The 11,164-nt window shown below is 35.7% G+C and overlaps 1 protein-coding gene across 3 annotated transcripts; it reads right to left on the bottom strand.

The window, feature by feature from the left end:
- Positions 1–1,178: 1,178 nt before the first annotated feature.
- On the bottom strand, positions 1,179–10,658 carry LOC145632063 (leucine--tRNA ligase, cytoplasmic-like). 3 transcript variants are annotated; one of them, XM_081684332.1, is made up of 4 exons: positions 10,584–10,658; positions 9,811–9,896; positions 6,747–6,791; positions 1,179–4,583 (listed from the first exon to the last, which is right to left on the bottom strand). In XM_081684332.1, the coding sequence occupies exons 2-4, from the start codon at positions 9,834–9,836 to the stop codon at positions 1,307–1,309; spliced, it is 3,348 nt and encodes a 1,115-aa protein (XP_081540458.1). In that variant the 5' UTR covers positions 9,837–9,896; positions 10,584–10,658; the 3' UTR covers positions 1,179–1,306. The 3 variants fall into 3 exon arrangements, with proteins under 3 accessions (XP_081540458.1, XP_081540459.1, XP_081540460.1); XM_081684333.1 differs by having other exon boundaries at positions 9,826–9,896; positions 10,584–10,599; XM_081684334.1 differs by lacking the exon at positions 9,811–9,896 and having other exon boundaries at positions 10,584–10,655.
- Between the last annotated feature and the right edge of the window lie 506 nt (positions 10,659–11,164).

Here is an 11,164-nt window from a genome sequence, read left to right on the forward strand (position 1 = left end):
ACAAAGGCATCAGAAGTTTTCCTATCAACAAATGCAGGGATAATTACGGCATTAATGGAACTTAAACACTTACGAAAGAGGTTATATCAGTGTAGAAGATATTAGACTAGTATGCATTCAAAAGGACATGTATACCAGATTACCACCCACCAAGAAGAGGGAACTTTGTATCATCTAAAACCCCGACTAAGATAATGTGGCCATTTTTCTCTGTTTACCAAGATTGAAGATTCACTAGCTAAAACTAGATCATATATACGGCAAAGATGACAGCTGAAGGAAGGACTTTTTCTAGAGAGAAATGCAATATATCAGAAGGTTATTGTGTGTGACATTTTAACCGTCCTAAAGAAACTCTGACGTAATTCACAGCAAGTCTGCAATGATTCTCAGCATTGCCTTAGGGTGTGTGAAATCAAGTCTAGGATGTCTGCTTCAGATAATTAGGAAGCAAATGCAACTCTTCCTCACTGGATATATCCTATATAAAAAGTGAAAGGGGGTTTTGGGTGATAAATTTCACTTTCCCAAAATACCTTTACAGCCTTTTCTTTTTTTAGAAAAAAAATTTAGAAGAACTACCATCTTTAAAAAAAAAAAAAAAGAAAAAAAAAAAAAAAAAAAAAAAAAAAAACCTCTTGGTAAAAAAATATATATATTTTCTTTTTTAAAATTTGTTTTTAGCAAAGTCAAATTTTATATTTAGCCTACATACATCATCATTTTTTTTTTAATTATATTTTATCAACAATTTTTAAACCCGCTAATATTTTTTAAATTAGAATTAAGGAGATAATATTATGAAGAAAAAAAAAATCGAGCTTGATAGAGCTCGCATTGTGGGCGTATCTTAGCTTGTGATTTTAAAGCCAAATGTTGGACTATTTCTCTTAGGATCTTAGTAAAGAACTGCTTGTTTTTCACACATTTAAATTTGCTTTTATAAGTTTTGCGGCATTTCATAAATATGTTTCCTAATTAATCTTGCAGCACCTTGAGCTTGAGATGTGCTGTCACACTCGGAGATTATAATTACACCATGACCTAAGTTGAAAGACAGCTGAAGTAAATATGTACCATATGCTTGACAAAAATGAAAACTGGTGTAAACTATACATGATAGAATCAAAAGCATATATGGCAACTCAGAATCCATGTAAGAATAAAGGCAAGTTCGGTCACTGGAACTAAACTAAACTTCATAAGAACTCAAGATAAAACAATGTGCTTTCAAGAATTTAATACAGCAGATAAAGTCAAAATTCGTAACAAAAATGCCTAAACAAAAACCACAGAAAATTCAGCTTCATAAGTTTGTCAAGAAAATGGCAGTAGGATTACCAGGAGATGGAGGATTTTGTTTTAGAACAGATGTAAGAGGACCAGCCTTGGCACAAGCATCCTCATCTTGATACGACAGAATCTCCACCTGCTCGAGTGCAAGCTGCCTCTTAATCAAATTCAAATTCTCTGAAAGGACCTTCATCTCACCAAAAGGAAGCTTCAACTCCAAGGCTTGGGGGCCTAGAGCAAGAGTTTCATCCTTCTTGAACCTCAAGAATGGCATGCATTGCTTCTGGATTTGCTTGAAATTGGAAGCCTTCCCAATCTCACTCGTCTGCAGTGCCCCCATAATTTCACTGTCTGGAGCAAAGGTGCAAGTTCTTGAATCAAATTTGCTTTGAAGTATTTTCAAGCACTCTTCCTTCCAGCCATCATATGTTTCGTTTACATAAATTAAACCAGTTAATTGCTTGTCTTCTGTAAGCTGTTGAACAGGGGCTCCTTTCTTGCCACCCTTCTTTGAACCCATAATTTGCTTCTGGAGGAGCTTTCTCATTAGCACTATCGAATCCTGCAAATATTTGTTGGCACTCTTAAGGGCTAAATCAGGTGCCTCGGCAACAGGCCAGCCAGCTTTTATTACAAAGCCTTCCTTCTTCAAAAGTTCTCTCCAAACATACTCCCCATAATGTGGGCAGATAGGGGTAATAAGTCGTGTCTGAATATCCATAAAACGCTGCACTAAAACCCTGTTCATGCCACCAGCCCCACAAGAGAACCTATATTCATCCCTAGCAGCTTGCAAGTCATAAAACCCAGTCTTAAGAGCATCTCGGAACATATAGTTCTGGTAGTTTTGCTCAGTCAGCTTTATTGCAAGATTAATCTCATTTTCGAACACCCGGTCAGCATAAGAAGAAGGCTCACCCGATCTAAGAGCTTCATCAGCAGCAAGAATTTCTTCCATCCATGCGATCTCTTTTGTGAGGCGCAAAATCGCTGCATTTGCAGTTTCAAATACAAAATTTGCATCATCAACACCATCACCAGCATCAGCAAGAGCAAAACGTGTGGCATCTGCGGAGAACTCTTCGATGGCCTGGCGCAGAGTCCTGAAGTTCCCAGTGGACTTGGACATCTTCTCAGCATTCAGTAAAATGTGTCCATTGCATCTGAACCCACGAGGCCAGTGGCGCTTGTCCATTAGTGCTGTGTGATTATAGATACTAAATGTCAGATGGTTCTGAATAAGGTCTTTGCCAGACACACGAAGATCAAAAGGATACCAATATTCAAACTCCTGCTTCATTGAGTTAAGCACATTTGAATCAATATCTGATGAATCTGGATACGGACCACCACAAAACAGGAAATCCCAGACATCATCAGACATTTGTTCCGGCTTTATCAAACTGGTATTAGATCCATACATTTCTCCATTTTGCAGAAAATGAACAACAGTATAATAAGCCATGTATATAGTTGAATCAGAGAGGGACTCTACAAGGTACTGCTCGTCCCAAGGGATACGAGTCCCAAGGCCAAATGACCTTGAGCAGGCCCATTGATTTAGCCAACTCAAGGTGTGTTCAAAACCATGACGTGTCTCGTCCGAGTAGCAATTCATGTTATCCAAGCACTCCTTGGCTAGCTCCTTCCATTCAGGCTCACCATATGTGATGTACCACTGGTCTGTCAAAGCCACGACACATTCGTCGCCTGATCTAGACATGACCTTTTTCTCAGGCTCACTATACATAATGGCTTCACCTGCTTCTAAAAGCTTACGTCTGACTTTTGGCTTGGCATCCTGGACCTTCTCCCCAGCAAATTCACCAACAAGCATTGTCCCTTCAGTGAAACCCTTCAAATAAGTTAATCGCTTCGCTTCTGCGAGCTTGTCCTTTTCGTTTTGGCTCTTGATCTTCAAATCAGTGCAGACCTTCTCAGCCGGCTTATCACCGAATTCAGGGATATCAATAATGGGTATGATCTCAAAAGGAAGTATCCATTCATCTTTTACACCAAATTTCGCCCGCAGAGCTGGTTTTGCCTTTAAGTCATGCAGGGCCATATAGTCATCAGGGGCGTCACTAGGGACACTGGTTACTATCCCAGTTCCTTTATCTGTCAAGATAGTTAGCATGGGAAGTGTGTAAATGATCTCATTTTGAGCAAGCGGAGATTTCAAAGGCAAACCAATCAAGTCATGACCAGTAAGCTCTACCAAGCATGTTGGCTTCTCTAGGACCCTTGAGTAGTTCTGATATGCAAGATTAAGAGCTGCCCTCTCTGTGACTACATAAACGTCAGTCTCATTAATTTCAAAGGCCCCATATTTACCTTCAGGCAATACCCACGCATTTGTTTGACCATACATGGTCTCTGGCCTCAATGTTGCAGCAGCCAGATATACTTTCCTCCCCTCTAAAGCGCTCAATTTTGCAGGAAACGGTGGAACAACTTCCATCTTTATTATTGTGTATTCTTGGGGCTGGACCCCTTCACCAGAAGCCCTGTCATGGTCTGCACATGGTTGTCCATCTAGTGGAGAAAAGATAGCATATCTTTTATCTTTCACAATCTTACCAGCTGCTTTGAGCTTCCTCATTTGCCACCTCACAAAAGAATCAAAGTATGGATTAATATCTGTGGTGACAAAAGAGCGCCTCCAGTCAACACCCAAGCCAAAAGCTTTAAGGTCTTCAACTGCCAAAGGCGGAAAATAGGTCAGCCATTCATATGGATCCTGAAACTTGGAAATCTCTTCATCGGAAAGGCCAAAACTTCGCATGATCTCCCACTGATACAGACTTGTGCCAGTTTTGGCTGCAACCTTTGACTTCTTACCCCTGAATGGCTGTGATCCTGCATTTGCATCCTCTTGTTCTGATGGCTGGCTAACTTCTTCCTCCACTGCCGAAGGAAACTCAGGTGGATCTCCAAACAATTGAATTTCTCTTTTAAGTTTATCCGCTGCAGCCTTAATGGGCATGCCGGTGCAGTGGAAACCAAAAGGAAAGAGTACATTGGCTCCTCTCAATCTGTGGTAAGCTGCAGCAAATTCTACCTTGGAAATTGAAAATGCATGTCCAAGATGCAAATATCCATTCATATATGGAAATGGGAAGTTCCCAAAAAATTTCTCTCCATCTCCAGGAGGCTTCTCACCAGGCTCAGCTACAAATACATTATTTTGGTCCCACCACATGTGGACCTTTGACTCAATATCAAGCAGACGATCCCTCCGAACAAAGCTTTTACCACCCTCAGCCATGTTTGAAGAAGTCTTGCAGAAACTGTTCAAAAAAAATGTAAAATAAAAAAAGAACAACTTTAGTGGCACTGGAATAGATATTAATGGATTTGGGAAATGCTATTATTATCTCGTATGAGCTACATCAATTAAACACCATAAACCTACAACAAAACTATTTAATGTACCTGTCCAAGCTGAAAAATTGCTAAAGCAACAACAATTCTAGATTGACCACTTGGCAAAACTATTTAATGTGAAATAGTATGTCATCGTAAGATTATATGGGACAATGAAATATCCTGTATAAACAATATGCACTGACAAGCTGTACAACTTAAATATTCTCCCTCCTACAAGAAGGGTCATTTGTTTCTTATGGTCATAATAGGACGTAATTTTTTTTCTCAAATTCTATGTTACAGAACTCTCTCTCGTTATTTTTTATTATTATTTTTTTCTGAGGGCATGTTAAGAAACTTACTTCAAAATAGCACAAGGAAAGATTATTTTTACTCTTTTGAATGTACATAACAACAATAAATTCATAGTGTAAGTCAAGGAATTTCAGTACACATGAAACCAGTGAGGGCTCAAGTTTGAAATGCATAGAACAAAGATGTGTATTTGCAAACAAAGGGAATCAAAGATATCACTATATCAAAGTAGATAGAACCACAGTCAAAATGCACAACATAAAGAAACAGATCAATATTATACAGTCACGAGCAGCAGAATAGAGGACTTCACACTTAATAATGTTCAGATTGTTCACTGCCATTAATTAGAAAACATGCAAGATTCTGAAAGCTCGTTAAAAATTGTAGAAACACAGATATAGGTATCTTAAGTTAGATGACTTGGATTATAAACTACCTAAGGTAAAGATGGAAGAGTTACAGAATTATGATTATCCCCAGATAAAGTATCAGAAGCACAAATCTTGATCTACAATTTTTTAAATAAAAACTCTTGATCTATATCACCACCTTGCTGGGACTCAAGGCTGCTGCAAAATATGGCTTTCATTGTGTTGAGATTGAGAGTGACTGCCAGGGTTTGATTAATGCGCTTTCATCACGGGAGAGAGGGAATAGCTCCCTTCATATAATTTTCGATGATATCTATCATGTTACTAGTCTTTTTTATGTTGTTTCTTGGAGTTTTGTTCATAGAAATGGGAATAAGGTTGCTAATGAACTTGCACATTGTAGGCCTTGGGATGTTGGCAGATATGTCTGGCTGTCGAATTTCCCAACTAGTCTTGTACCTCTGTTGGATCATGATATTTCTATGAATGAAAGCTAGTTGCCCTTTGGGGCTTTGTTTCAGAGAAAAAAAAAAAAAAAAAAAAAAAAAACAAAACTAGAAACCATTTAAACGTCATTACATCTAATACAAAGTTTGTAACCACACAAACATTATGCATAACTGAAAGTGAAATAGAATAGTCATGTTATCAAATGTGCATGAACCTCAAAAAAATCAGATATTCAATGCCAGTGCACATGAGAAAATCAACAGGCCAAAAGAATGCACATGTGTAGACTTAATTATGCATCCAACTTCTTTGACTTGAGGGATGCAATCAGTGAGATGGATCCAAATAAAAGCAAAGGTCACCATGCAAAGTACAGGGTTTAATGCAAAAATGAAAAAATAATGCTACATAATATCACTTGGCTCGACGACTGAAACAAATAAATCTCCGTTTATTAAAGTTCTCAGCATTTTCTGTTTTTGTTCGTTTCTAAAGGTTCTTAGCACTTTCACTTTTTTCCATTTTGGAAAAACTCTATTTACTACCTTACACCTCTTGCTCCACAAAATTGATACCTTTTCACTCACTCTTCTACTTTATCCACATTTCTATTGCACCCAACCACCTTTTCATACACTCAATCTCTTACTTTACCAACCTTTTTACTTACACCCACTCACCACATCAACACTCTCTCCTATTGCCTTGCAAATAGTAAATGTTAATAACCTTAAAAAACATTGGTAGTTTATAAAGATAATAGGATACCCATATGCCAATAGATAGAGGAAATCAAAGATAAATGTGGATCATTTTCACTAGAAATTGAATTCTGAAAAACGGTTAACGGGAAAATAAATAAATAAAAACCCCAATCAAAAAGGACAATAAAAAAAATGGAACTAGAATTGGTTTACTATCCAAATTGAAAAGAAACATGTTCACCTTTGAGAGAATTGAAGTCTGCTAATCAAATTTCTCAAGCAATACCTGAAAGATCATACATTCAACAAATTACAATCAAACAAATAAAAATAAAAAATAAAAACACCAAATGGGGGAGGGACAGTTTTTACTTTTTAAAAAGATTTTAGGAAAGTACATACTTCTTCCAACCCAAGATTATACTTCACAGAGAATAAGTACAGCTGTTTGATTTACCCTTCCTCCTATTTTCTCAGATGCAAAATATAGGAATGACATGGTGATTACGCAAACAACAAAAAATAGTTTAATGCTTCGTTGCCCATGTTAGTAAGGGTAAAGCAAAATAGAGATATTACTTTTTGAGTAATTCGAACAGACAAACCCCATCACCCCACTGCCCAGAATTTGGACACAGGTACAGAGACACAAGTACACGACAATACCATAAAAAATAAAATTTTATTTTTGAGAATTTTTTTCAAAAGTCTGGAATTAAATATCTAATCTTTTTATTTTATGTTTTTTACTTTTTTGTAGGAAAATTCAAAAAATTTACATATTTTTTGTTTAATTTTATAGAGATAAGAAAAATGAAAAGTACTATAAGAGTAGAAGGGAAAAAAAAAAAAAACGAAAATAAAAGTGGAAAAAGTACTTTTAATTAAATGTCATGTGAGAAATGTATCTTATAGACTTGATTACATTGCCACATATTTTTCTCTTTCCTCAGCCCCACACATCCGACCATTCTCTTTTTCTCATTCTCCTCCATCACAACATGCTTTATATTCCCTGTTGTGGTATGCATGGTATGCACTTCTCCAACCACTAAAGAATTGGCTAAGATGTTAACTCTGCCACGGCCTGCTGGAATCACCTCACTCCGAAAAGACACAATATTGACACTTATCATCAAGAATTTCTGTTCAAATCTGTAGATCTAGCGTTTCCCTATTTTGAGCTTTGAGGTGCATTGTAGGAAGACTAGGATCAAATCCCACATCAAGTTCGTGTCATTGCAAGATTTGCAACACAGATACTCACAAAAATCTACAAGTCTAGGTGACAAAAGTGTTGTGTTTTAGTAGTGAAAATGGTTGGAGAAATTATATCCTTGACTAGTGCAATTATTAAATATAATATAGGAGGTAATAGATTAGTTTCATTAGGTCGTCATTATGTCTTGCACTCTTGCTAGAGAACAATATTTGATCATTAGGATGATACGGAATAAATCCAATATCAACTAAATGGATCCAGCCAAAGGAAAGATTGAGGAAAGGGAGTGTACTCCTAATGAGTATAATGTGATTATATAATTAGGGGTTTGGGAAAAAGAAAGATACATGTAACATTTTCCCAAAAGAAAACAACATACATTTTCATTCCCCACTCTCTCTCACATAGCCGATTGTTTTCTCCATTGATGAGAAGATTGACTTTTCTCGTACAACTAGCATTAGTGGAGGTCCGATTTACACTTATAGACGAATCGTAGAGAGGCTTTAATTGTGGCTCTAAATCTCCTAGAAGAAATCAAGAACGCATATACTTAGCAATTGATCATAGAGCTGCAATTGAAGCCCCTCTACAACTAGTCTACAAGTGTGAATCAAACCTACACCAATTCTAGTTGGGCGGAGGAAATCAATCTCCTCTTCAATGGAGAAAGGAGAAAATATGTAAGAAAGAGAGAGAATGAAATGGTAAGTTTTTTTCCTTTAGGAAAATATTACGTATATCTTTCATTTTCCCAAAACCCCTAATTATATAATCAAATAATACTAATTAAGGCAAGTACACTCCCTATCCTCACTCCCTTTGACCGGCCAACATCAAGCCCATACCCATGCTATGGGTTTGGTTTTCTTTGTTTGATCCAATATGTAACGCATGACCTCATACAATCCATTTAGCATTAGGCTTATTTCGTATTAACCAAATGATCAATATTGATCTTTAGCAAAACATAAGGATGAACCAGAACCAACAAAACGAACTTATTATCCCCATAATTACAATCAAAGAAATAAAAATAAATAACAAAACCATGTCAATTTTTAGGAACAGTGGGAGTACTTGTATTAGATTTGCTAGACAACTACAAATCTACAATTGGTTTATTGTTCTTGTGAACTTGAAATAGTTGTGACTTTGTGAGCATCAAGAATTTTTTAAAATAATTTTGCAAAAATTTGTTGTATATTACTATAAGACAAGCGTACACATCTCATTTTCAGGAACAAGTTTCAGTTCCCATTTAGAGGAACCTTTTGCAACAGATTCTAGTTCCTATTCCAAAATTTTGACAAGTTACCTGCCTACCCGGTCATGCTCACCCCTAGTTGTGGGTATATAAGTCAAAAGATTGATTTGATAAGTTGGGTAACCAAATGAGTCTAGTTAAATTAATTGATTGTAAGTGCTAAGACTGCTAACTGATGAGGTATTCAGTAAGGGAAAAATTGTAATATTGGTTCACTAAAGTCACTAAATAAGGTAAATTAGAAATGCTGTGGTGTTGCATCAACTACCTTTGTAAGAATGTTAATCATCTTAAAAAAAAAATATAGAAGTATTAGATTTGAAAGTGGGTGAAGGGAGGGGGAAAAAAAGTCATAAAAAATTGGGATGGCGGAGAGAAGGAATAAAAAGAAGGGTAAAAAAATTATAATAATATTAATAATAATAAAGACTTTTCACATAAAATAGTTTTGAATTAAAGTGTTGTGTTAAGTTTTTTCCAATCAATTTGAATTAAAGTGTTAAGTTTTTTCCAATCAATCCTCATCTCTCTCTCTCTCTCTCTCTCTCTCTCTCTCCAATATCAACAATCAATGCACAAGATGTCAAAAACCAAACTAAATAACCTACAAAGCCAAATTGAGCCTATTAAAGTCTAAATAATATACTACATATTCAGAACTAATAGGTTCAATATCAGCCATCAATGCAAAGACATTCCAATAAAAAACCTACTAAGCTGAATTATACCATAGAAAATGTCTGGAATTAAGAGAGATGAAAGAATTGAGAGGTGAGAAAATGAAGGTGAGCAGGAAGAAGATGATGGGTACTTTACCGGGAAGAGTACAACCCTAAAGTCATGAGCTGTTTCCGGAAGATTGAGACTTCACCATCCTTATACCGCCACCAAGAAATTGTGGTCTGCAAACCAAAGCTATTCTTAGTTAAACAAACACCGGAAATACGAATTAGTTTTTCATATCTCTATGCTTAGTTCTCTCTTTCTGCCATGTCCGCTTATGGCCCTCCACGTAATTTTTGTTCGTTTTCATCCCCGTCTCTCCACTAAAACTCGAATCAGAGTAGAATATAACCACTCGCAAATTACTGCTTCTTAGAGCAGCAGGAAACTTTAAGGTAAACATTTTATACTTAAAATGCATTTTAAGGCAAACAAACTACAAGTCTACTTTACTACAAAGTACAAACCCCAGAATCAGCCATTATAAAAATCTTGACTAGAAATACTAACCATAATAAAAGTGCTTATTGCAGCACCTAGACATATGGATTGAAAATCTAAAATAATAAATTTAAAATTTCATAGTTCGATCTTAACAATTAAAGGGTTCTGCAACACATTAGCAAATTTGATTCGATTCGATTATTAAATTAGGCTCAGTTCCAATTTCATAGTTCAATCCCGAAAATCTGATTCAAATATCAAATTAAGCTCATAATTTTCTTCTCGTTTAGTAATTACAAACAATAATGTTCAATAATTGAGTTTAGCAGAACCTTAAATTGAGTAAAGTGAGAATCAAATTAACGATAAAACCTAGATTGTGAATAGAAATTCGATAATTAGTAGAGGAAACAATATCTTACCTCAGAAGCTGCTTCAATGGAGGAAGTGGAGTGGGCGTCAATTGGAAACTGAGAGGGAAAGAGGCAGACCTACTTCTGTGCGTGTGCGTTTTTTTTTTTTTTCCGTATGTTTTTGTTAGGTTTATCAACTTACCCAACTTATTCGATCTTAACCGATTTGTAGCTTTCTGGCCCGTTTCATACACTATTTGTGTTATATGAGTCAGCATTGTTTTATTGTACTTTAGGGTTTGTTTGACATCAATTTTGGTTTTGAGTTTTCCTATTTTTTTTAAAACAAAAACATGAAACAAGAAAAAGGTATTACCATTTTTCTGTTGTCAGTTTTCAAAATTATCATAATTTTAACAAGTTTATATAATTTTTGATTCATTATAGGACTCATATCATATACTTTTAGAAAACAAAAAACCAAAAAATAGAAAATCACAGCAATGCCAAACGAACCCTTATATCTATGTTTATATAATGTGGAGTAATTAGCTCAACTTTTTTTTTTTTTTTTTGCTATTACTTTATTTTAAGTTTAGGCTATGAAAAGACTACGACTTTATTTTGATGTAATTGAAACACTTAATTTT

The sequence above is a fragment of the Chenopodium album genome, chromosome 5 (assembly GCF_948465745.1).
Source record: "Chenopodium album chromosome 5, dcCheAlbu1.1, whole genome shotgun sequence".
In the NCBI taxonomy this organism is placed as follows: domain Eukaryota; kingdom Viridiplantae; phylum Streptophyta; class Magnoliopsida; order Caryophyllales; family Amaranthaceae; genus Chenopodium; species Chenopodium album.